The sequence below is a fragment of the Ascaphus truei genome, chromosome 7 (genome assembly GCF_040206685.1).
Source record: "Ascaphus truei isolate aAscTru1 chromosome 7, aAscTru1.hap1, whole genome shotgun sequence".
Classification (NCBI taxonomy): Eukaryota; Metazoa; Chordata; class Amphibia; order Anura; family Ascaphidae; genus Ascaphus; species Ascaphus truei.
Window position 1 is genome coordinate 111,207,653 of NC_134489.1, and position 25,789 is coordinate 111,233,441.

The 25,789-nt window shown below is 49.5% G+C and overlaps 1 protein-coding gene across 1 annotated transcript in view; it reads right to left on the bottom strand.

Annotated features, from left to right (window-relative positions):
• Positions 1-25,789, bottom strand: part of HEG1 (heart development protein with EGF like domains 1) — a 160,336-nt gene that overhangs the window by 9,027 nt on the left and 125,520 nt on the right. The window contains exon 12 of the mRNA XM_075609900.1: positions 17,370-17,382. Within this exon, the coding sequence (XP_075466015.1) occupies positions 17,370-17,382 (13 nt within the window). The remainder of the gene's footprint in view (positions 1-17,369; positions 17,383-25,789) is intronic.

Sequence of the window (25,789 nt, forward strand, 5' to 3'; positions counted from 1 at the left end):
TATATTTTGGTGACATAAGTGATGTGAAAATGTGAGGCGTGTGTCCTGCTAGGGTGTGAGCGTGTGTGAGGCGGCGGGTGGGTGTTCAGTACGGGTGGCGCGTGGGTAGTGAGTGCTGGCTGTGGGTCGGGGTCCTGCTAGGGTGTGAGGCGGCGGGTGTTGTGGCGAGTGCGGGTGACAGCTGGTCAGTGATATTGTTGCGTAGGGGCAGGATGCGGCAGGTGTGTGGTCGAGTGTGTGGGTGGATGAGAGGCGGCGGGTGTGTGTCGAGTGTGGCAGGTCTGTTTAGTGCGTGCGGCGGCTGTGTGGCGCGGGGATGTGAGCGGTGGGGGGTGAAAGGCAGAAGTGCGGGTGGGCGAAAGGCAGAGGCGGGAGGGCGGACGAAAGGCATTGAAGGAGGGGAGGTGAGGTCGGAGGGTGTTGGGGGGTGGTGAGGAGAGGTGAAGGTTTTGCGAAGGGGAGGTCGGAGGGGAGGTGAGGGGGGGTGGTGAGGGGAGGTGAAGGGGGGTGGAGGGGAGGTGAAGGAGGGGTGAGGGGAGGTGAAGGAGGGGTGAGGGGAGGTGAAGGGGGGGTGACGGGAGGTGGAGGGGGTTGCCGGGAGGTGAAGAGAGGGGGGGGGTGACAGGAGGTGAAGGGAGGGGGTGACAGGAGGCGAAGGGGGGGTGGTGACAGAAGGTGAAGGGGGGGTGAAGGGAGGAAGGAAGGGGGAGGTGGAGGAGAGGCAAGGGGGAAGAGGGAGGTGGGGGTGGAGGGGAAGGGGGGAGGAGAAGGGGGGAGGGGGGGAGGTGGGGAAAGGGTGAAGGGGGGAGATGGGGGAAAGGGTGAAGGGGGGGAGGTAAGGGTGAAGGGGGAGGGGTGAAGGGGGTAAAGGTGGGGGAGGGGAAAAGGGGGGAAAGGTGGGGGAGGAGGGAAAGGGGGAAAGAGGGGGAAAGAGGGGAGAGGGGGGGGATGGGGAAAGGGAGGGGGGATGGGAAAGGGGGGAGGTGGAGGAGGAGAAGTGGGGAGGTGAGGAGGAGGTGAGGAGGGTAAGGGGGAGGTGAGGAGGGAAGGGGGGAGGTGGAGGAGGGAGGGGGAGGTGAGGAAGGGAAGGGGGGAGGTGGAGGAGGGAAGGGGGAGGTGGAGGAGGGGGGAGGTGGAGGAGGGAAGGGGGAGGTGGAGGAGGGGAAGGGGGGAGATGGAGGAGGGGAAGGGGGGAGATGGAGGAGGGGAAGGGGGCAGGTGGTGGGAAGAGGGGGAGGTGGTGGGAAGGGGGGAAGAGGGGGGAGGTGGTGGGAAGGGGGGAAGAGGGGGGAGGTGGTGGGAAGGGGGGAGGAGGGGGGAGGTGGTGGGAAGGGGGGAGGAGGGGGAGGTGGGAAGGGGGGGAGTGGTGGGAAGGGGGGAGGTGGTGGAAGTGTGGTTTTGGGAAGGGGGGGGGGAGGTGGTGGGAAGGTGGGAAGGGGGGGGGGGGTTGAAAGGGGGGGAGGTGGTGGGAAGAGGGGGGAGGTGGTGGGAAGGGGGGAAGGGGGGAGGTGGTGGGAGGTTGTAAGGGGGAGTGAAGGGAAGGTGAAGGTGGGGGTGGGGGTGAAGGGGGGTGAAGGTGGGGTGGAGGGAGGTGCAAGGGGGGGGGGTGGAGGGGAGGTTAAGGGGGGGGTGGAGGGGAGGTTAAGGGGGGGGGGGTGGAGGGGAGGTTAAGGGGGGGGTGGAGGGGAGGTTAAGGGGGGGTGGAGGGGAGGTGAAGGGGGGGGTGGAGGTGAGGTGAATGTGGAAGGGAGGGGAAGGTGTAGTGAGGGGTGGGTGAGGGGAGGTGAAGGCCGCTCACTAACCCGTCCGGCCGCTCACTCACCCGTCCGGCAGCTCCCACGTGGATCTGAGGCGGGAGGCAGCGTGTTGTGGCCGCTCCCCCGCTGAGTGTAGCGGCGCCGGGGGGGTGGATTGGAAGTGAGTGAGGGGAAGTGAGTGAGGTGATCACTCCGCTCCCCCCGCTGAGTGTAGCGGCGCCGGGGGGGGGGTGGAGGGGAAGTGAGTGAGGGGAGGTGATCACTCCGCTCCCCCCGCTGACTGTAGCGGCGCCGGGGGGGGGGGTGGAGGGGAAGTGAGTGAGGGAGGTGATCACTCCGCTCCCCGCTGAGTGTAGCGGCGCCGGGGGGGTGGATTGGAAGTGAGTGAGGGGAAGTGAGTGAGGTGATCACTCCGCTCCCCGCTGAGTGTAGCGGCGCCGGGGGGGGGGGTGGAGGGGAAGTGAGTGAGGGGAGGTGATCACTCCGCTCCCCCGCTGACTGTAGCGGCGCCGGGGGGGGGGTGGAGGGGAAGTGAGTGAGGGGAGGGTGATCACTCCGCTCCTCCGCTGAGTGTAGTGGCGCCGGGGGGGGGGGGTGGAGGGGAAGTGAGTGAGGGGAGGTGATCACTCCGCTCCCCGCTGAGTGTAGCGGCGCCGGGGGGGGGGGTGTGGAGTGGAAGTGAGTGAGGGGAGGTGATCACTCCGCTCCCCCGCCCTGAGTGTAGCGGCGCCGGGGGGGGGGGTGGAGGGGGAAGTGAGTGAGGGAGGTGATCACTCCGCTCCCCCGCTGAGTGTAGCAGCGCCGGGGGGGGTGTGGAGGGGAAGTGAGTGAGGGGAGGTGATCACTCCGCTCCCCGCTGAGTGTAGCGGCGCCGGGGGGGGGGTGGAGGGGAAGTGAGTGAGGGGAGGTGATCACTCCGCTCCCCCGCTGAGTGTAGCGGCGCCCGGGGGGGGGGGTGGAGGGGAAGTGAGTGAGGGGAGGTGAAGGGGGGTGAGGGGACGTGAAAGACCGCTCACTCACCCGTCCGGCAGCTCCCTCACCCGTCCGGCAGCTCCCACGTGGAGGGGGGGGGGGGGTGAAAGCGAGGCGGAAACAGGGAGAGGCGGAGCCTCCGTGATCGGTGGGTAAGAGAGCGGGAGATGTGCTGCTAACACTGTGAGCCCCGCTAATGTATGTAACACCCCCCCCCGTGTGTGTGTGTGTGTGACAGTGTGTGTGTGTGTGTGTGTGTGTGTGTGTGTGTGTGTGTGTGTGTGTGTGTGTGTGTCAGGGTGTGTGTGTGTGTGTGTGTGTGTGTTGTCAGTGTGTGTGTGACAGTGTGTGTCAGTGTGTGTGTGTGTGTGTGTGTGTGTGTGTGTGTGTGTGTGTGTGTTGTGTGTGTGTGGTGTTGTAGTGTGTGTGTGTGTGTGTGTGTGTGTGTGTCTGTGTGTGTGTGTGTGTGTGTGTGTGTGTGTGTGTGTGTGTGTGTGTGTGTGTGTGTGTGTGTTGTGTGTGTGTGTGTGTGTGTGACAGTGTGTGTGTGAGACAGTGTGTGTGTGTGTGTGAGACAGTGTGTGAGACAGTGTGTGAGGACAGTGTGTGAGACAGTGTGTGTGTGACAGTGTGTGTGTTTTTTTTTTTTTGTGGACCTTTGGCCCGTCACTCCGCCTCAGGCCAATGCGAGGTGTGGGGGGCGGGCCAAGGGGGTGGTGTGAGTGTGTGAGGCCAATGAGAGGTGTGCGGGGCGGGCGGCCCAAGGGACCAATGAGATTGCCGCTAGGGGACACCGGACATCCAGGCAGGCAAACATACAGTGCTTTCACTAATATAGTATAAGATATTTCTGAAAGCATTGTATGTGTCCCTGTCTGCACTGTCCCTACCGGCAATCTGATTGGTCCCTTGGCCCGCCCGCCCCCGCACACTCTCATTGGCCTGAGGCGGAGTGACGGGCCAAAGGTCCAACACACACACACACACACCTCTTACCCACACACACACACACACACACACACACACCTCTTACCCACATCACACACACACACCTCTTACCCGCCGGGTCCCGGAGGCTCCGCCGCTTCCTCCCCGAACATCAGCCTGAAATCCAACTCATCACAGCCGCAGTGCGCGGCGCTCATCGGGACCCCGCGCGCACCTCCTCTCCCCGGGTCTCCCGGTTTCCCACGCTTTTTCCTCCCCCACCCCCCCGGTTGCCGCTACAGTCAGCAGGGGAGCGGAGCGAGCGCCCGGGGACACAGCGGGGGACTGTCACCTCACCACGGCTCTCAATTGTTGTGAACGCGCCGCGCCCCCCGCGCTCTCCTCCTCCCGGATGCTGCTGTGTCCGCTCCCCGCACTCTCCGCACTGTGACCCGCCCGCCGCGGGGTGGGAGGATGTCTCACGTGGAATACGTGCCTCCCTGGTGGCTGTACTGGCTGCACGGGTTCCCACACCTGCAGCTCTCCCTGCGGCCCGGGGGGCAGCGACTTCAACCCCACGGACAGCGGCTACCGGCAGGTCAGTGACACCCGCGGCCTGTGTGCAGGGGGGTGTGTAAGTGCCACAGCCTTTGTACAGGACGTCAGTGGGTCTGTCCTTAGCCTGGTAGTGGGTGCAGCTCTGTCTGTGGGACAAGGTGTGCAGCCTGTGGCTGTGATGCCCCCGTGTCAGTGGGTGCTAGCCTGTGATGCCCCCGTGTCAGTGGGTGCCTGTGATGCCCCCGTGCCCCTCCCTGCCCTTTGCCCCCCGCCCCTCCCTGCCCTTTGCCCCCCCGCCCCTCCGCCCCTCCCTGCCCTTTTGCCCCTCCCTGCCCTTTGCCCCCCGACCTTTGCCCTCCACGCCCCTTGGCCCCCCCGCCCTTCCACGCCCCCCCCCCCGCCCTTCCACTCCCCCTCCCCCCCCGCCCTTCCACTCCCTCCCGCCCCCCCGCCCTTCCACTCCCCTCCCCCCCCGCCCTTCCACTCCCCTCCCCCCCCCGCCCTTCCACTCCCCTCCCCCCCCAGCCCTTCCACTCCCCTCCCCCCCCCCCCCCGCCCCTTCCACTCCATGCCCCCTGCCCTTCCACGCCCGGGCAACGCCGGATATATCAGCTAGTAAATAAATACAAATCAGGACGGTGATATGATGGAAAGTGTCCAGCAGGGGGTGCTCTCCGCAGGCCGGGTTATAATCTCATGTAGGACATAAACCAGCCGGTTTTATTGGTGACAAAGATCAACGGGAAATAATCCGGGTATGATGTATCAATAAAATCTTTCATAATCTCCCCGTGACGCCAGCCCGGCACACTGGGAATATTAACCCTTTCACTGCCAGGTGCCAGCCTCGCGTTGCAAAGTATACAATCCTCCAAGATACAGCTGCTTGTCGGCGGTGCTTTCTACTGTGATTCTTCCCTTCTCCCTGTACTGTGTGCGGCAGTACTCACAGCCTCAGCTTGGAACGTTCTAGTCTTTTAACTGCTTTTCAAATGGTCCTCAAACCCACTCAAAACAGGTCAGGTTTTCAGGATATCCCTGCTTCAGCACAGGTGGCTCAATCAGTGGCTCAGTCTTTGACTGAGCCATTGATTGAACCACCTGTGCTGAAGCTGGGATATCTGAAAACCTGACCTGTTTTGAGACCCCTGCAGTAGAGGGGCGGAGTCTGTGTGATTAATTCACATTTCGTGGCTTCTAATGAGAGCTGCCGAAAAAAGAAAGGATGTTGTATATTTTACATCCAGTTGCTGATAAGGACCCGGTGCCAGGTAAGGGTTAAATGGCGTTCTGTAACCCCGGGACCCAGCGCCTCCTGATGCAAAGTTTCTGCTTTCGGACCTTTGAACTACAACTACGATCCTTTTATTTCTGTCCATTTGAATCTTATCAGTTATAGTCTCATAAAAGCTAATCTGCTGATGTGAAACCCGTGACTATTGCAGCTCTGTGCCAAATGTTATTGTCGTTCAATAGGAACCGACAAGCTGTCAGTGACGGCAGATTCACTGCAAGGCCGAGTCACATATCTTGTATTATTATACCGCCATTGACGTGTTAGAGAATGTGTTACATGCCTGACTGCTTTCACCTCCTTGCCAAACCAATGTGTGTTACTGTGAGAGAGTGAAGGTTTAACCGGTAGGTCTGAGCCATATTGAAAGCCACAAACTGGAGGAAAATGATGGAAAAACACATTAAAATTGACAAACGTTTCATGGGCATAAGACTTTCTTCTTGTAACTCCTATTGTCCTATATAAACGCCCCCTATAACTCCTCCTATTGTCCCATATAACCGCCCCCTATAACTCCTCCTATTGTCCTATATAAACGCCCCCTATAACTCCTCCTATTGTCCTATATAAACGCCCCCTATAACTCCTCCTATTGTCCCATATAACCGCCCCCTATAACTCCTCCTATTGTCCCATATAACCGCCCCCTATAACTCCTCCTATTGTCCTATATAAACGCCCCCTATAACTCCTCCTATTGTCCTATATAAACGCCCCCTATAACTCCTCCTATTGTCCCATATAACCGCCCCCTATAACTCCTCCTATTGCCCCCTATAACTCCTCCTATTGTTCCATATAACCGCCCCCTATAACTCCTATTGCCCCCTATAACTCCTCCTATTGTCCCATATAACCGCCCCCTATAACTCCTCCTATTGTCCCATATAACCGCCCCCTATAACTCCTCCTATTGTCCCATATAACCGCCCCCTATAACTCCTATTGTCCCATATAACCGCCCCTATAACTCCTATTGCCCCCTATAACTCCTCCTATTGTCCCATATAACCGCCCCCTATAACTCCTCCTATTGTCCCTTATTACCGCCCCCTATAACTCCTCCTATTGTCCCATATAACCGCCCCCTATAACTCCTCCTATTGTCCCTTATTACCGCCCCCTATAACTCCTATTGTCCCATATAACCGCCCCCTATAACTCCTATTGCCCCCTATAACTCCTCCTATTGTCCCATATAACCGCCCCCTATAACTCCTCCTATTGCCCCCTATAACTCCTCCTATTGTCCCATATAACCGCCCCCTATAACTCCTCCTATGGCCCCATATTACCGCCCCCTATAACTCCTCCTCCTATTGCTCCAGAGAATTCCTCCCATTGATGTAAAGAGCGTAATATAATGCAGAAGTGTTCGCTAAATTGATGTTGAGCGAAATCTTCAAATTGACACTTTCACCGCAGAGGTTGGAATAGGACGCGGGTGTATTCTGGATATTGTATTATTCACCGCAGAGGTTGGAATAGGACGCGGGTGTATTCTGGATATTGTATTATTCACCGCAGAGGTTGGAATAGGACGCGGGTGTATCCGGATATTGTATTATTCACCGCAGAGGTTGGAATAGGACGCGGGTGTATTCTGGATATTTTATTATTCACCGCAGAGGTTGGAATAGGACGCGGGTGTATTCTGGATATTGTATTATTCACCGCAGAGGTTGGAATAGGACGCGGGTGTATTCTGGATATTGTATTAGTCACCGCAGAGGTTGGAATAGGACGCGGGTGTATTCTGGATATTTTATTATTCACCGCAGAGGTTGGAATAGGACGCTGGTGTATTCTGGATATTGTATTATTCACCGCAGAGGTTGGAATAGTACACGGGTGTATTCTGGATATTGTATTATTCACCGCAGAGGTTGGAATAGGACGCGGGTGTATTCTGGATATTTTATTATTCACCGCAGAGGTTGGAATAGGACGCGGGTGTATTCTGGATATTGTATTATTCACCGCAGAGGTTGGAATAGGACGCGGGTGTATCCGGATATGTTATTATTCACAGCAGAGGTTGGAATAGGACGCGGGTGTATTCTGGATATTTTATTATTCACCGCAGAGGTTGGAATAGGACACGGGTGTATTCTGGATATTGTATTATTCACCGCAGAGGTTGGAATAGGACGCGGGTGTATTCTGGATATTTTATTATTCACCGCAGAGGTTGGAATAGGACGCGGGTGTATCCGGATATTGTATTATTCACATCAGAGGTTGGAATAGGACGCGGATGTATTCTGGATATTGTATTATTCACCGCAGAGGTTGGAATAGGACGCGGGTTTATCCGGATATTGTATTATTCACCGCAGAGGTTGGAATAGGACGCGGGTGTATTCTGGATATTGTATTATTCACCGCAGAGGTTGGAATAGGACGCGGGTGTATTCTGGATATTGTATTATTCACCGCAGAGGTTGGAATAGGACGCAAGTGTATTCTAGATATTGTATTATTCACAGCAGAGGTTGGAATAGGACGCGGGTGTATTCTGGATATTTTATTATTCACCGCAGAGGTTGGAATAGGACGCGGGTGTATTCTGGATATTATATTATTCACCGCAGAGGTTGGAATAGGACGCGGGTGTATCTGGATATTGTATTATTCACCGCAGAGGTTGGAATAGGACGCGGGTGTATCTGGATATTGTATTATTCACCGCAGAGGTTGGAATAGGACGCGGGTGTGTTCTGGATATTGTATTATTCACCGCAAAGTTTGGAATAGGACGCGGGTATATTCTGGATATTGTATTATTCACCGCAGAGGTTGGAATAGGACGCGGGTGTATTCTGGATATTGTATTATTCACAGCAGAGGTTGGAATAGGACGCGGGTGTATTCTGGATATTGTATTATTCACCGCAGAGGTTGGAATAGGACGCGGGTGTATTCTGGATATTGTATTATTCACCGCAGAGGTTGGAATAGGACGCGGGTGTATTCTGGATATTGTATTATTCACCGCAGAGGTTGGAATAGGACGCGGGTGTATTCTGGATATTGTATTATTCACCGCAGAGGTTGGAATAGGACGCGGGTGTATCCGGATATTGTATTATTCACCGCAGAGGTTGGAATAGGACGCGGGTGTATTCTGGATATTTTATTATTCACCGCAGAGGTTGGAATAGGACGTGGGTGTATCCGGATATTTTATTATTCACCGCAGAGGTTGGAATAGGACGCGGGTGTATCCGGATATTGTATTATTCACCGCAGAGGTTGGAATAGGACGCGGGTGTATTCTGGATATTTTATTATTCACCGCAGAGGTTGGAATAGGACGTGAGTGTATTCTGGATATTGTATTATTCACCGCAGAGGTTGGAATAGGACGCGGGTGTATTCTGGATATTTTATTATACACCACAGAGGTTGGCATAGGACGCGAGTGTATTCTGGATATTGTATTATTCACCGCAGAGGTTGGAATAGGACGCGGGTGTATTCTGGATATTGTATTATTCACCGCAGAGGTTGGAATAGGACGCGGGTGTATTCTGGATATTGTATTATTCACCGCAGGGATTGGAATAGGACGCCGGTGTATCCGGATATTGTATTATTCACCGCAGAGGTTGGAATAGGACGCGGGTGTATTCTGGATATTGTATTATTCACATCAGAGGTTGGAATAGGACGCGGGTGTATTCTGGATATTTTATTATTCACCGCAGAGGTTGGAATAGGACGCGGGTGTATTCTGGATATTTTATTATTCACCGCAGAGGTTGGAATAGGACGCGGGTGTATTCTGGATATTTTATTATTCACCGCAGAGGTTGGAATAGGACGCTGGTGTATTCTGGATATTGTATTATTCACCGCAGAGGTTGGAATAGGACACGGGTGTATTCTGGATATTGTATTATTCACCGCAGAGGTTGGAATAGGACGCGGGTGTATTCTGGATATTTTATTATTCACCGCAGAGGTTGGAATAGGACGCGGGTGTATCCGGATATTGTATTATTCACCGCAGAGGTTGGAATAGGACGCGGGTGTATCTGGATATTTTATTATTCACCGCAGAGGTTGGAATAGGACACGGGTGTATTCTGGATATTGTATTATTCACCGCAGAGGTTGGAATAGGACGCGGGTGTATTCTGGATATTTTATTATTCACCGCAGAGGTTGGAATAGGACACGGGTGTATTCTGGATATTTTATTATTCACCGCAGAGGTTGGAATAGGACACGGGTGTGTTCTGGATATTTTATTATTCACCGCAGAGGTTGGAATAGGACGCGGGTGTATTCTGGATATTGTATTATTCACCGCAGAGGTTGGAATAGGACGCGGGTGTATTCTGGATATTGTATTATTCACCGCAGAGGTTGGAATAGGACGCGGGTGTATTCTGGATATTTTATTATTCACCGCAGAGGTTGGAATAGGACGCGGGTGTATTCTGGATATTTTATTATTCACCGCAGAGGTTGGAATAGGACGCGGGTGTATTCTGGATATTTTATTATTCACCGCAGAGGTTGGAATAGGACGCGGGTGTGTTCTGGATATTTTATTATTCACCGCAGAGGTTGGAATAGGACGCGGGTGTATTCTGGATATTGTATTATTCACCGCAGAGGTTGGAATAGGACGCGGGTGTATTCTGGATATTGTATTATTCACCGCAGAGGTTGGAATAGGACGCGGGTGTGTTCTGGATATTTTATTATTCACCACAGAGGTTGGAATAGGACACGGGTGTATTCTGGATATTGTATTATTCACCGCAGAGGTTGGAATAGGACGCGGGTGTATTCTGGATATTGTATTATTCACCGCAGGGGTTGGAATAGGACGCGGGTGTATTCTGGATATTGTATTATTCACCGCAGAGGTTGGAATAGGACGCGGGTGTATTCTGGATATTTTATTATTCACCGCAGAGGTTGGAATAGGACGCGGGTGTATCCGGATATTTTATTATTCACCGCAGAGGTTGGAATAGGACGCAGGTGTATCCGGATTTTGTATTATTCACCGCAGAGGTTGGAATAGGACGCGGGTGTATTCTGGATATTTTATTATTCACCGCAGAGGTTGGAATAGGACGTGAGTGTATTCTGGATATTGTATTATTCACCGCAGAGGTTGGAATAGGACGCGGGTGTATTCTGGATATTTTATTATACACCGCAGAGGTTGGCATAGGACGCGAGTGTATTCTGGATATTGTATTATTCACCGCAGAGGTTGGAATAGGACGCGGGTGTATTCTGGATATTGTATTATTCACCGCAGAGGTTGGAATAGGACGCGGGTGTATTCTGGATATTTTATTATTCACCGCAGAGGTTGGAATAGGACGCTGGTGTATTCTGGATATTGTATTATTCACCGCAGAGGTTGGAATAGGACACGGGTGTATTCTGGATATTGTATTATTCACCGCAGAGGTTGGAATAGGACGCGGGTGTATTCTGGATATTTTATTATTCACCGCAGAGGTTGGAATAGGACGCGGGTGTATCCGGATATTGTATTATTCACCGCAGAGGTTGGAATAGGACGCGGGTGTATCTGGATATTTTATTATTCACCGCAGAGGTTGGAATAGGACACGGGTGTATTCTGGATATTGTATTATTCACCGCAGAGGTTGGAATAGGACGCGGGTGTATTCTGGATATTTTATTATTCACCGCAGAGGTTGGAATAGGACGCGGGTGTATTCTGGATATTTTATTATTCACCGCAGAGGTTGGAATAGGACACAGGTGTATTCTGGATATTTTATTATTCACCGCAGAGGTTGGAATAGGACGCGGGTGTGTTCTGGATATTGTATTATTCACCGCAGAGGTTGGAATAGGACGCGGGTGTATTCTGGATATTGTATTATTCACCGCAGAGGTTGGAATAGGACGCGGGTGTATTCTGGATATTGTATTATTCACCGCAGAGGTTGGAATAGGACGCGGGTGTATTCTGGATATTTTATTATTCACCGCAGAGGTTGGAATAGGACGCGGGTGTATTCTGGATATTTTATTATTCACCGCAGAGGTTGGAATAGGACGCGGGTGTATTCTGGATATTTTATTATTCACCGCAGAGGTTGGAATAGGACGCGGGTGTATTCTGGATATTGTATTATTCACCGCAGAGGTTGGAATAGGACGCGGGTGTATTCTGGATATTGTATTATTCACCGCAGAGGTTGGAATAGGACGCGGGTGTGTTCTGGATATTGTATTATTCACCGCAGAGGTTGGAATAGGACGCGGGTGTGTTCTGGATATTTTATTATTCACCACAGAGGTTGGAATAGGACACGGGTGTATTCTGGATATTGTATTATTCACCGCAGAGGTTGGAATAGGACGCGGGTGTATTCTGGATATTGTATTATTCACCGCAGAGGTTGGAATAGGACGCGGGTGTATTCTGGATATTTTATTATTCACCGCAGAGGTTGGAATAGGACGCGGGTGTATCCGGATATTTTATTATTCACCGCAGAGGTTGGAATAGGACGCAGGTGTATCCGGATTTTGTATTATTCACCGCAGAGGTTGGAATAGGACGCGGGTGTATTCTGGATATTTTATTATTCACCGCAGAGGTTGGAATAGGACGTGAGTGTATTCTGGATATTGTATTATTCACCGCAGAGGTTGGAATAGGACGCGGGTGTATTCTGGATATTTTATTATACACCGCAGAGGTTGGCATAGGACGCGAGTGTATTCTGGATATTGTATTATTCACCGCAGAGGTTGGAATAGGACGCGGGTGTATTCTGGATATTGTATTATTCACCGCAGAGGTTGGAATAGGACGCGGGTGTATTCTGGATATTGTATTATTCACCGCAGGGATTGGAATAGGACGCGGGTGTATCCGGATATTGTATTATTCACCGCAGAGGTTGGAATAGGACGCGGGTGTATTCTGGATATTGTATTATTCACATCAGAGGTTGGAATAGGACGCGGGTGTATTCTGGATATTTTATTATTCACCGCAGAGGTTGGAATAGGACGCGGGTGTATTCTGGATATTTTATTATTCACTGAAGAGGTTGGAATAGGACGCGGGTGTATTCTGGATATTTTATTATTCACCGCAGAGGTTGGAATAGGACGCTGGTGTATTCTGGATATTGTATTATTCACCGCAGAGGTTGGAATAGGACACGGGTGTATTCTGGATATTGTATTATTCACCGCAGAGGTTGGAATAGGACGCGGGTGTATTCTGGATATTTTATTATTCACCGCAGAGGTTGGAATAGGACGCGGGTGTATTCTGGATATTGTATTATTCACCGCAGAGGTTGGAATAGGACGCGGGTGTATCCGGATATGTTATTATTCACAGCAGAGGTTGGAATAGGATGCGGGTGTATTCTGGATATTGTATTATTCACCGCAGAGGTTGGAATAGGACGCGGGTGTATCCGGATATTGTATTATTCACTGCAGAGGTTGGAATAGGACGCGGGTGTATTCTGGATATTGTATTATTCACCGCAGAGGTTGGAATAGGACGCGGGTGTATTCTGGATATTGTATTATTCACCGCAGAGGTTGGAATAGGACGCGGGTGTATTCTGGATATTTTATTATTCACCGCAGAGGTTGGAATGGGACGCGGGTGTATTCTGGATATTGTATTATTCACCGCAGAGGTTGGAATAGGACGCGGGTGTATTCTGGATATTTTATTATTCACCGCAGAGGTTGGAATAGGACGCGGGTGTATTCTGAATATTTTATTATTCACCGCAGAGGTTGGAATAGGACGCGGGTGTATTCTGGATATTGTATTTTTCACCGCAGAGGTTGGAATAGGACGCGGGTGTATTCTGGATATTGTATTATTCACCGCAGAGGTTGGAATAGGACGCGGGTGTATCTGGATATTGTATTATTCACCGCAGAGGTTGGAATAGGACGCGGGTGTATCCGGATATTTTATTATTCACCGCAGAGGTTGGAATAGGACGCGGGTGTATCCGGATATTTTATTATTCACCGCAGAGGTTGGAATAGGACGCGGGTGTATCCGGATATTTTATTATTCACCGCAGAGGTTGGAATAGGACGCGGGTGTATTCTGGATATTGTATTATTCACCGCAGAGGTTGGAATAGGACGCGAGTGTATTCTGGATATTGTATTATTCACCGCAGAGGTTGGAATAGGACGCGAGTGTATTCTGGATATTGTATTATTCACCGCAGAGGTTGGAATAGGACGCGAGTGTATTCTGGATATTGTATTATTCACCGCAGAGGTTGGAATAGGACGCGAGTGTATTCTGGATATTGTATTATTCACGCAGAGGTTGGAATAGGACGCGAGTGTATTCTGGATATTGTATTATTCACCGCAGAGGTTGGAATAGGACGCGAGTGTATTCTGGATATTGTATTATTCACCGCAGAGGTTGGAATAGGACGCGGGTGTATTCTGGATATTGTATTATTCACCGCAGAGGTTGGAATAGGACGCGAGTGTATTCTGGATATTTTATTATTCACCGCAGAGGTTGGAATAGGACGCGAGTGTGTTCTGGATATTTTATTATTCACCGCAGAGGTTGGAATAGGACGCGGGTGTATCCGGATATTGTATTATTCACCGCAGAGGTTGGAATAGGACGCGGGTGTATCCGGATATTGTATTATTCACCGCAGAGGTTGGAATAGTACGCGAGTGTATTCTGGATATTGTATTATTTACCGCAGAGGTTGGAATAGGACGCGGGTGTATTCTGGATATTGTATTATTCACCGCAGAGGTTGGAATAGGACGCGGGTGTATTCTGGATATTGTATTATTCACCGCAGAGGTTGGAATAGGACGCGGGTGTATCTGGATATTGTATTATTCACCGCAGAGGTTGGAATAGGACGCGGGTGTATCTGGATATTGTATTATTCACCGCAGAGGTTGGAATAGGACGCGGGTGTATTCTGGATATTTTATTATTCACCGCAGAGGTTGGAATAGGACGCGGGTGTATTCTGGATATTTTATTATTCACCGCAGAGGTTGGAATAGGACGCGGGTGTATCCGGATATTTTTTTACAGTAAGATAGCCGAATATAAAGTTCTACATGTTACAATGTTGGTGCTGGTTGGATTGGAATGATTTCCTAGTAATTAAACATCTCCTGAGTGTTCTGTTGCATTATACATAAGCAAGAACTGACTGAATAAACGTTTCATTAAAAAAAAAAAAAAGCAAAAATGAGGATCCTAAATTATTATGCTTTTTTTTGTTTCAGTCTTTTATTGCGGTTTAGAAACATGTGCAATTTTTTACATTTCATTCCTCACCGGCGGGTTGAGACAAATTACAGTTAGTAGTATTCACATCAAATTTAGATTCTAAGTACATTTAGTGGTTTGAAATTCTGTGCGTGTTTACGTTCCACCTGAGCCCGCGGTTTCACACGCCTCGTACCAACTGTGGGTTCCTTGTTCAAAGCTTAGAGCAGACAGAAAAGGGTGGGAAAGAGAAGAGAAAGGAGGGTATTGGAGGTAGGTGAAGAGGGGGTGGTGGGAAAAGGGGAGGGGAAGGAGGGGAGGGTTTAGAGGGGAGAGAGGGGAAGGATGATCCATTCAAGATAGTCGCGGAAGAGGGGCGGGGCCCGGTAGCTCCACCCCCTCCCCCGCTTAATTCTATCTCGTACTCCAAGGCCATTTGTCTTTATTATTGGGGTGGGATTTTTACTTTACATCGTTTTTAAAGATTATTCTAGGTTTGGAGCCACAGTTCCCAAATGTTATAAAATTGTTCTGTGTTTTGTTTCAGTTGGGCCGTTCGCCTCTCCATAGTCATAACCTCATTTATTCTTGTGAAGACCGTTCTTCTGGAGGGAGCATTGCTAGATCAGGCGTTCCTGGGAAGACCTGCCTCAGCTCACTAGGAGTTAGGTGCCACTGAAATAGAATTTTGTAAATATTTTCCTTTGTTATCGTACAAAGTGAGGTTTTAGCTGCCGATTCCCAGATGTCCTCCCTATCTATTTCAACGTTGAGATCTTCTGCCCATTTTAACATATAATTATGTGTTTGGGTAGGTATTGAGGATCCGATTCCCACGTATATTCCCGAAATCAGTCCTCTCTGTTGGTACCTTTTTTGCAGTACATTTAAAATTTTGATAACTTTGGAAACCTTGCGTTATTGGATATTGTTGAGAGGAAATGTCTAATTTGAAGGAAGTTGAAAAGCTGCAAATCTTGTGTTGGTTATCTGTCTGAGTGCCTGTAAGACAAGATCTTCCCCTTTTCTACCATGTCCTCTGTTATTTTGATATTAAGGCTCTTAAACTGAGAGAATTGTTTTTGAGAGCATCGAGGCGGAAACTCTGGGTTATTGAATATGAGTAGGGGGACCAGATTTTCAAAATGAAAAACCGGGACACATTAAAAAATTATTTATAAAACAAATTACATCACGTGACGCACCCCGTTGCCATGACAACGAGCCACTGACGTCAGGCGGTGACATGTTGCCCTGACAATGGTGCATCATGTGATACCTCGGCGCCATAATGCGTCCCGTTGTCATGTCAACTTGATGCCGCGTACGTCATGGAGCGCCTCGTTGTTATGGTAATGGGCATTACGTGACGTCGCACAGCCATGTTGATGGAATTTGGAGGGGAGGATACAGCCACATATTGTCATATATGGAAGTGCATGCACACCGCTAATAGGTGCTGGAGGGGGGTACTTATCTGCCGGTGCGCTGTGTCCAGGGACGTCCAGACATCCCAAACGTAATCAGGAAAGAAATGGCACACGGTCTTTCTGAAGGTGCAATTTAATGTGCCACCAAAGGGTCCAACGTTTCGGCAAAGATTGCCTTTATCAAGGAGAGGGCTCAGAGAGGATACAGCGACACACAGACAGTGACACACAGACAGCGACACACAGACAGCGACACACAGACAGTGACACACAGACAGTGACACACACAGTGACACACAGACAATGACACCCACACACACACAGTGACACACACACACACACAGTCACACACAGTGACACAATAAGCCCACCTCCGCAACACACACACACAGTCACACACAGTGACACAATAAGCCCACCTCCGCAACACACACACACAGTCACACACAGTGACACACTAAGCCCACCTCCGCAACACACACACACAACAATAAGGCCTTTTCCCCCTTGGGGTGGGTAAGGTGCCTAGGAGGGAGGTATAAGAGGGCATGTGGGTTACCTGGGTTCCGGGGATGGGCCTGCTGGAGCAGCATGGCCAGTGCAGAGGAGAAGCCCAGCAGGCCCAAGGAGCCTAAGGAAGGGGAGGGCCCGGCATTACTGGAGGAGAGAAGGGAGGGGGGCGGTGCTGAGGGAAGGGCCCGGCTTTCAGCACCTCGTCAAAACTCCGCCCTCCCCGCCCGGCATCCTCCAATCACAGCCCACCATTCTCCTGCAATCACAGCCCTCCCCCCCCCCCCGCGGGAGGGCAGTCAGCATCCTCCGCTCTCCACAGCCAGAATCCTTCTCCTGCAGCCCTAAAAACCGGGACCCTAAGTAAAAACCAGGACATTTGGCTAATTAATTGGAGACCGGGACAGCACATGAAAAACCGGGACTGTTCCGGCTAAACCGGGACATCTGGTCACCCTAAATATGGGGGTTAGCTGGGATGGAGAGGAGACCAATGCAAATTTCCTCTTGTATTTGGAACATATGCTCCATGTGCACCTCATCGATCCCAAGTCAAATCTTCTTGCTACTGTAACGTCTCTTTAGTCTCATGTGACCACAGAGCCGCAGTAAGGGATAGAGGCCTCACGTAGTGAGTTTCAATTCCTAACCAGCAACAGGATGCTGGGTCATTATTCCATATTACTATTTGTTTTTAGTTGGGCCGCTTGATAGTATTTAATGATATTTAAGTATTTTGCCTCCGCTCGTCCTTGGGGCCAACATTACCGATTATGATACTCTTGGCCTTTTATCTTTCCAAATGAATTGAAATAATTGTTTTGAATATTTTTGAGCTCGGGCCGGGGAATGTTTATCGGGAGGGTTTGGAAATGATATAGAAGTCTCGGGAGGATGTTCATTTTGGTGGAGATGATTCTTCCCATCCATGATATCTGGAATTTGTTCCATGCCTTCAGGTCTTTTTTGATTTTCTCGAAAAGGGAGGGGTAGTTACATTGATAAATGGAGTCGTAGGAGTTTGTAATCGTTATTCCTAGGTATTTAATAGATGTGGGACTCCATTTATAGTTACAATTTGATTGCAGCAACTTAAGTTCTGGGGTTGGGTTAGGTTTAATGCTTCCGATTTGTCATTGTTAACTTTATAGCCTGAGACTTTGCCGAATTGATCTAGTTTTACCTGAAGGTTGGGAAGGGATATCAGTGGGTTAGCTAAAGTTAATATTACATCATCCGCAAATAGGGAGATTTTATAATTGGTCTCCACAATTGGAATTCCCTGTATGTTGACCTGCTCCCTGATTGTCGCAGCTAGGGGCTCAATCGTTAATGCAAAGAGCAGCGGGGACAGGGGACAGCCTTGTCTGGTTCCATTTTTAATCCCAATTGTGTTCGAGCTTTTCGTTTAAATTGGGATTAAAAATGGAACCAGACAAGGCTTTCCCTGTCCCCGCTGCCTCCTGCAGGAAGTTTGACGTAAGCTGTGGGTGTCTGGCAAAGGGCTCTCCAGAAATGGGCCCTTAAATCCAAATTTCAGCATTGTTTGATCTAAAAATGCCTACTTTATTCTGTGAAACGCCTTTTCAGCGCCCAGGCTTAGTAGAATAGCTTTCGTACCGTTAAGTGCACATGGTGAACAATATTTATGATCTTTCGGGTGTTGTCTGAGGCTTGTCTGCCCGAGACAAAACCTACTTGCTATGGATTAATCTTGGTAGAATCGGGTTCATCCTGTTCGCCAGGATCTTACTGTATATTTTCAGGTCTGAATTGAATAGAGATATATTAGAGGGGTCTCTGCCCTCCGTGTGGGTGATGGCCAGGTTGGCCATAGACATAGAAGTTGGGATTGGTGCGCCCTCTAGAAAGGAGTTAAATGTCTCGAACATACGGGGAAAGAATCGTCTGAAATTTCTTGTAGTAAGGGTTAGAGAAACAGTCCGGGCCTGGCGTTTTGTTTATCTTTAGAGACTTGATAGCCTCTGAAAGCTCTTCTTGCGTAATTTTCTTGTTTAGTGCCTGGGATAGGGACAAAGGGGGCAGGGAGAGGGGGGGGGGGGGGCAGGGAGAGGGGGGGGGGAAAGGGGAGGGAGACTGCAAAGTAAGTAAGTGGCTGTCTGCAGTTTGTTTTTGGCTGCAGTTTCTGTCTGTCTAGTGTGCTGTTGTGTTGTATGTGTGTGTAGCAGCAGCAACAGAGTTTGTGTGTGTGTGTAAAGCTGGTGTGTTGAGCTGGTGTGTGTGTCAGTAGCAGTGTTTATCGGTGTAGCAGCAGCAGAGTTTGTGTAGCAGCAGCACCGTTTGTGTGTGTGTAGAGCTGCTGTGATGTGTGTTGAGCTGCTGTGTGTGTGTGTGTGTGTGTTGAGCTGGTGTGTGTGTGAGTGTGTAGAGCTGCAGTGTTTGTGTGTGTGTACACAGAGGGGGCGGCAGTGTGTGGATATAGATAGCTGCAGTGTAAGAGTATATAGAGGTGGTTTCATGTATTTACCATTTTATTTTAATAAAAAAATCTATATAACTATACAAAAGTGTCTATTATTTATTAAATTCGCCTACATTTAGCCTATAATAGTAATAATCCCCTCAGAACAGGGCATTACTGGCCAATAATGCTCTGGCTGGGTTACCTCGGCTTCGCCTCGGGCCTTCAACTCTTCCAGCCAGGGCATTATTGGCCAGTAATGCCCTGTTATGAGGGGATTCTTACTTAAATAACATAATCATACAATGGGAACGATATAACATAATCATACAATGGGAACGATATAACATAATCATACAATGGGAACGATATAACATAATCATACAATGGGAACGATATAACATAACACAATGTCTGGTTACAGTTTGCTTTACCACATCCCTGATGAAGGCCCAGTCGCGCCAAAACGCGTAGGATTTTGGATCTTTATCTACAAAGAACTGACATATGTAAGTCCATAGTTGTGGACTATTGAGCAGTCAAGATTTGGAAGCAGAAGACCAAAGCCCGAGGCACTCGTACCAAATTGTACTGATCGCACAGTGTTGAGTACGAAACGGCTCCCGCCACAGGGGGAATCCGCTACCGGTGATACCAGAGGCACCCAGTGACTACGTCACACCCGGGACACCGGCGAGCGAGCCAGGAACATCCAGGACGCCAGCCGCGGCACGAGCAGAGCTCCAGACAGTGGCGCAACACCCCCTGGGTACAGCAGCCCAGAGGACAAGCGCGACAACGGGAGAGTCAAGTGCAGCGGTGAGACAGCGGCTCCAATTCCGGTAACCCAGAGGGTGACATCAGCCCGTTCTTCAGCAGTGACCAACATCCCCCGTACCGGCACAGAAGCTGAATCTCATACAGGCAAAGTTTTCCGTTTCCAATTCATTACGCACTTTGTATATATCCAGCCATACAGGTTATTATATATCTGCTACAAAGCGCCCTGGCTGTGCTGTGCTGACAGGTTATTATATATCTGCTACAAAGCGCCCCGGCTGTGCTGTGCTGACAGGTTATTATATATCTGTTACACAGCGCCCGGCTGTGCTGTGCTGACAGGTTATTATATATCTGTTACAAAGCGCCCCGGCTGTGCTGTGCTGACAGGTTATTATATATCTGTTACAAAGCGCCCCGGCTGTGCTGTGCTGACAGGTTATTATATATCTGTTACAAAGTGCCCCGGCTGTGCTGTGCTGACAGGTTATTATATATCTGTTACAAAGCGCCCGGCTGTGCTGTGCTGACAGGTTATTATATATCTGTTACACAGCGCCCCGGCTGTGCTGTGCTGACAGGTTATTATATATCTGTTACAAAGCGCCCGGCTGTGCTGTGCTGACAGGTTATTATATATCTGTTACACAGCGCCCGGCTGTGCTGTGCTGACAGGTTATTATATATCTGTTACAAAGCGCCCCGGCTGTGCTGTGCTGACAGGTTATTATATATCTGTTACAAAGTGCCCCGGCTGTGCTGTGCTGACAGGTTATTATATATCTGTTACAAAGCGCCCGGCTGTGCTGTGCTGACAGGTTATTATATATCTGTTACAAAGCGCCCCGGCTGTGCTGTGCTGACAGGTTATTATATATCTGTTACAAAGCGCCCGGCTGTGCTGTGCTGACAGGTTATTATATATCTGTTACAAAGCGCCCGGCTGTGCTGTGCTGACAGGTTATTATATATCTGTTACAAAGCGCCCGGCTGTGCTGTGCTGACAGGTTATTATATATCTGTTACAAAGCGCCCGGCTGTGCTGTGCTGACAGGTTATTATACTGTATATCTGTTACAAAGCGCCCCGGCTGTGCTGTGCTGACAGGTTATTATATATCTGTTACAAAGCGCCCCGGCTGTGCTGTGCTGACAGGTTATTATATATCTGTTACAAAGCGCCCCGGCTGTGCTGTGCTGACAGGTTATTATATATCTGTTACAAAGCGCCCCGGCTGTGCTGTGCTGACAGGTTATTATATATCTGTTACAAAGCGCCCCGGCTGTGCTGTGCTGACAGGTTATTATATATCTGTTACAAAGCGCCCCGGCTGTGCTGTGCTGACAGGTTATTATATATCTGTTACAAAGCGCCCGGCTGTGCTGTGCTGACAGGTTATTATATATCTGTTACAAAGCGCCCGGCTGTGCTGTGCTGACAGGTTATTATATATCTGTTACACAGCGCCCCGGCTGTGCTGTGCTGACAGGTTATTATATATCTGTTACAAAGCGCCCCGGCTGTGCTGTGCTGACAGGTTATTATATATCTGTTACAAAGCGCCCTGGCTGTGCTGTGCTGACAGGTTATTATATATCTGTTACAAAGCGCCCCGGCTGTGCTGTGCTGACAGGTTATTATATATCTGCTACAAAGCGCCCCGGCTGTGCTGTGCTGACAGGTTATTATATATCTGTTACAAAGCGCCCGGCTGTGCTGTGCTGACAGGTTATTATATATCTGTTACAAAGCGCCCCGGCTGTGCTGTGCTGACAGGTTATTATATATCTGTTACAAAGCGCCCCGGCTGTGCTGTGCTGACAGGTTATTATATATCTGTTACAAAGCGCCCCGGCTGTGCTGTGCTGACAGGTTATTATATATCTGTTACAAAGCGCCCGGCTGTGCTGTGCTGACAGGTTATTATATATCTGTTACAAAGCGCCCGGCTGTGCTGTGCTGACAGGTTATTATATATCTGTTACAAAGCGCCCGGCTGTGCTGTGCTGACAGGTTATTATATATCTGTTACAAAGCGCCCGGCTGTGCTGTGCTGACAGGTTATTATATATCTGTTACAAAGCGCCCGGCTGTGCTGTGCTGACAGGTTATTATATATCTGTTACAAAGCGCCCCGGCTGTGCTGTGCTGACAGGTTATTATATATCTGTTACAAAGCGCCCCGGCTGTGCTGTGCTGACAGGTTATTATATATCTGTTACAAAGCGCCCGGCTGTGCTGTGCTGACAGGTTATTATATATCTGTTACAAAGCGCCCGGCTGTGCTGTGCTGACAGGTTATTATATATCTGCTACAAAGCGCCCCGGCTGTGCTGTGCTGACAGGTTATTATATATCTGATACAAAGCGCCCCGGCTGTGCTGTGCTGACAGGTTATTATATATCTGTTACAAAGCGCCCGGCTGTGCTGTGCTGACAGGTTATTATATATCTGCTACAAAGCGCCCCGGCTGTGCTGTGCTGACAGGTTATTATATATCTGTTACACAGCGCCCGGCTGTGCTGTGCTGACAGGTTATTATATATCTGTTACAAAGCGCCCCGGCTGTGCTGTGCTGACAGGTTATTATATATCTGCTACAAAGCGCCCCGGCTGTGCTGTGCTGACAGGTTATTATATATCTGCTACAAAGCGCCCCGGCTGTGCTGTGCTGACAGGTTATTATATATCTGCTACAAAGCGCCCCGGCTGTGCTGTGCTGACAGGTTATTATATATCTGTTACAAAGCGCCCTGGCTGTGCTGTGCTGACAGGTTATTATATATCTGTTACAAAGTGCCCTGGCTGTGCTGTGCTGACAGGTTGATTAATGATGATGCAAGAATGGAAAAAGCAACAAGCATCAAATAGAAAAGGGGCATGAAGCCACGTGCGGGACCTGAGGCCACGTGCGGAGCCTGAGGCCACGTGCAGGGCCTGACACCACCACCGAAGACCTGTAATAACTTCCCTCTCCTGCGTACAGAGACGCGGCCCAACCTCTGGAATTTCAGACTACAAAAGGGCAGCCTCTCTGTTAGTTTTGTCTACCTACCTTCCCCTGCCACGGACTCTGCCACGGCAAATTAAGGACATCTTTCTTACAAGTTTTTAGTGAATAAAGTGATATGTTTGTGTGAACTAATGTGGTATATAATGTAATGATGACTGTATAATGTATGGGTGTGCAATCATGTATATCCGCACATACTGTACCTCAACAATGGCATTACTATGTAATTTATATTAATGTTCAATTAAAATAAATGAAGGTTGTCCTTCCATCCCCAGGGGGCGCTGCAGAGTCTAACTGTCCCAATAAGCAAGTTACTGATCGTCAGTAACTGGGTCTCACATTGTCACGGGATTAGTGCGATTACTGTCCGATGAACAGAACCGCGTGTGGGTTCCGATGAACAGAACCGCGTGTGGGTTTCCGATGGGCAGCACCGCAGTGTGGGTTCTAAGTGGCAGAACCGTGTGTGGGTTCCGAGGGGCAGAACCGTGTGTGGGTTCCGAGGGGCAGAACCGTGTGTGGGTTCCGAGGGGCAGAACCGCGTGTGCGTTCCGAGGGGCAGTACCGCAGTGTGGGTTCCGAGGGGCAGCACTGCAGTGTGGGTTCCAAGGGGCAGAACTGCGTGTGGGTTCCGATGGACAGCAACGCAGTGTGGGTTCCGGTGGGCAGCACTGCAGTGTGGGTTCCAAGGGGCAGAACTGCGTGTGGGTTCCGATGGACAGCAACGCAGTGTGGGTTCCGGTGGGCAGCACCGCAGTGTGGGTTCTGATGGGCAGCACTGCAGTGTGGGTTCCGAGGCAGAACTGCGTGTGGGTTCCGAGGGGCAGAACCGTGTGTGGGCTCCGAGGGGCAGAACCGCGTGTGGGCTCCGAGGGGCAGAACCGCGTGTGGGCTCCGAGGGGCAGAACCGCCTGTGGGCTCCGAGGAGCAGAACCACGTGTGGGCTCCGAGGGGCAGAACCGCGTGTGGGCTCCGAGGGGCAGAACCGCGTGTGGGCTCCGAGGGGCAGAACCGCGTGTGGGCTCCGAGGGGCAGAACCGCGTGTGGGCTCCGAGGGGCAGAACAGGAAATAGATTTAAAGTGAAGGGGAAGAAATGTGAGCAGATGATTGCGATGAATAAGTAATGACGCACGGAACAGAATCGTACATAACACCGTCAGTATAAATAATCAGACCTTAAGGTGGGAATGTCAAGCAGCACATCTCTGGCTCCATTTTGAAGCTGAGGTGCTGCTTCCCACCTCCATCTTTAAACAATCCCAAGCTTTATTAGAAGATGTTTAATAAATCAATCTCATTATGAAGATTAATCCCTTTTAAAATAAATTCGTAAAAAAATCTTATCTAAAGCAGGTTTTATGCATCAAGAATATCTTTGTGCAACAGCTCTCCAGCACTGATTCCCCCGCTCCGTTACAATGCTGGCCTATGAAGTGGGAGGTTCCAGTCTGAGACCCACTAAATACTTGTGGCCTCAGACAAGGCACTTGGGGACATATTTAATAGTAGTGCTAAGACAGCTTACAGCCAAGTCACTTACATTGAAGAGGTATTGTTCCTGCCACTATGTGCAGAGCTGCTGCTATACAAGGATAACATTATTATCCCTACTATTGTGCTCTCTGCATTCAGACTGATAGACAATCACACACCGAAATAAGGCTTTGGGTTTCTCGTGTTCTGGGTTCTCGGGCTCAGAACTTTCTGTCCTTCCTTGACATTTCATACCAGAGATCCTAAAGCAGAGAAAGGGGGGAAATATTATTAGAATTATTATTATTAATGTTATTAGAATTATTATTAATATTATTATTATAATTATTAATATTAGAAATATTATTAGAATTATTAATATTATTATTAGAAATATTATTAGAATTATTATTATTAATATTATTATTAATGTTATAATTAGAATTATTATTAGAATTGGAACATTAGAAGCGTTGGAAGAAGGTGTCCGGACGTTTGTGAATGTTCCCCGACCCATCAGAACGTACCTCGTCGTAGTCTCGGCTGGGAGTGGGTCTTGCATACGTCTCTGGGTTTTCATATGGGGAGGAAGCCCTGTTGACCTGACCTTGGTTGGATTTGGGCTGTACGCTGGGGAACAGGCCCCCAATTGCCGGGCTGCTGCTGCCAAGGGACTCTTTGTCATTCTTATTTATTAACTGGGTCCTCTCATTGTCGCTCCTGTGTCTTCGTGACCTGCATTTCGTTGGACAGAACAAAAACAAGAACATGAAATCAGCAATCCCTCCAAGTATTTTATTTACCTTGAACCAGAGTGTCCCCCGGACCTGAACCCCAGCACCCAAATCGGGACCCCTCCATTGCTGGGATATTCCATTCTGTACTTTTGCCAGTACTTACAGGGAAAAACAAAAATGGCAGCGGGGTCACCCAATCAGAAGCCGCAATGTCACCTCACAATGATGTCATAGCTTTCTGTTCAGGAGTGAGGCTGTCCACGGAGGCCATATTGTTTTCCCTGAATTAAATATCTCAGGAACTGGGCCGTGCCTGGAGGTGAAAGTGCTGCAGCTCAGCAAAAAATCCTATTTGTATGTGTATCTTTATATAGCGCCCACAGTGTACGCGGCGCGGTACAAAGACAATACGGTACAGGGAATTATAATACAATAAGCGCATCAGAGTCTGACAATAGGAAATTAAATCCCTGCCCCGGAGAGCTTACACTCTATTGATAACATTGTGGGAAGGCACTATAATAATAATAATAATAATATTTTGGGGGAGGTAATTTCAACCTGTTGCTTGTTACTAGCTGTAGTTAGCACTGGAGTGTGTGTTTACGTTGCATATGATCATTCTTTGTATTGTATGTTG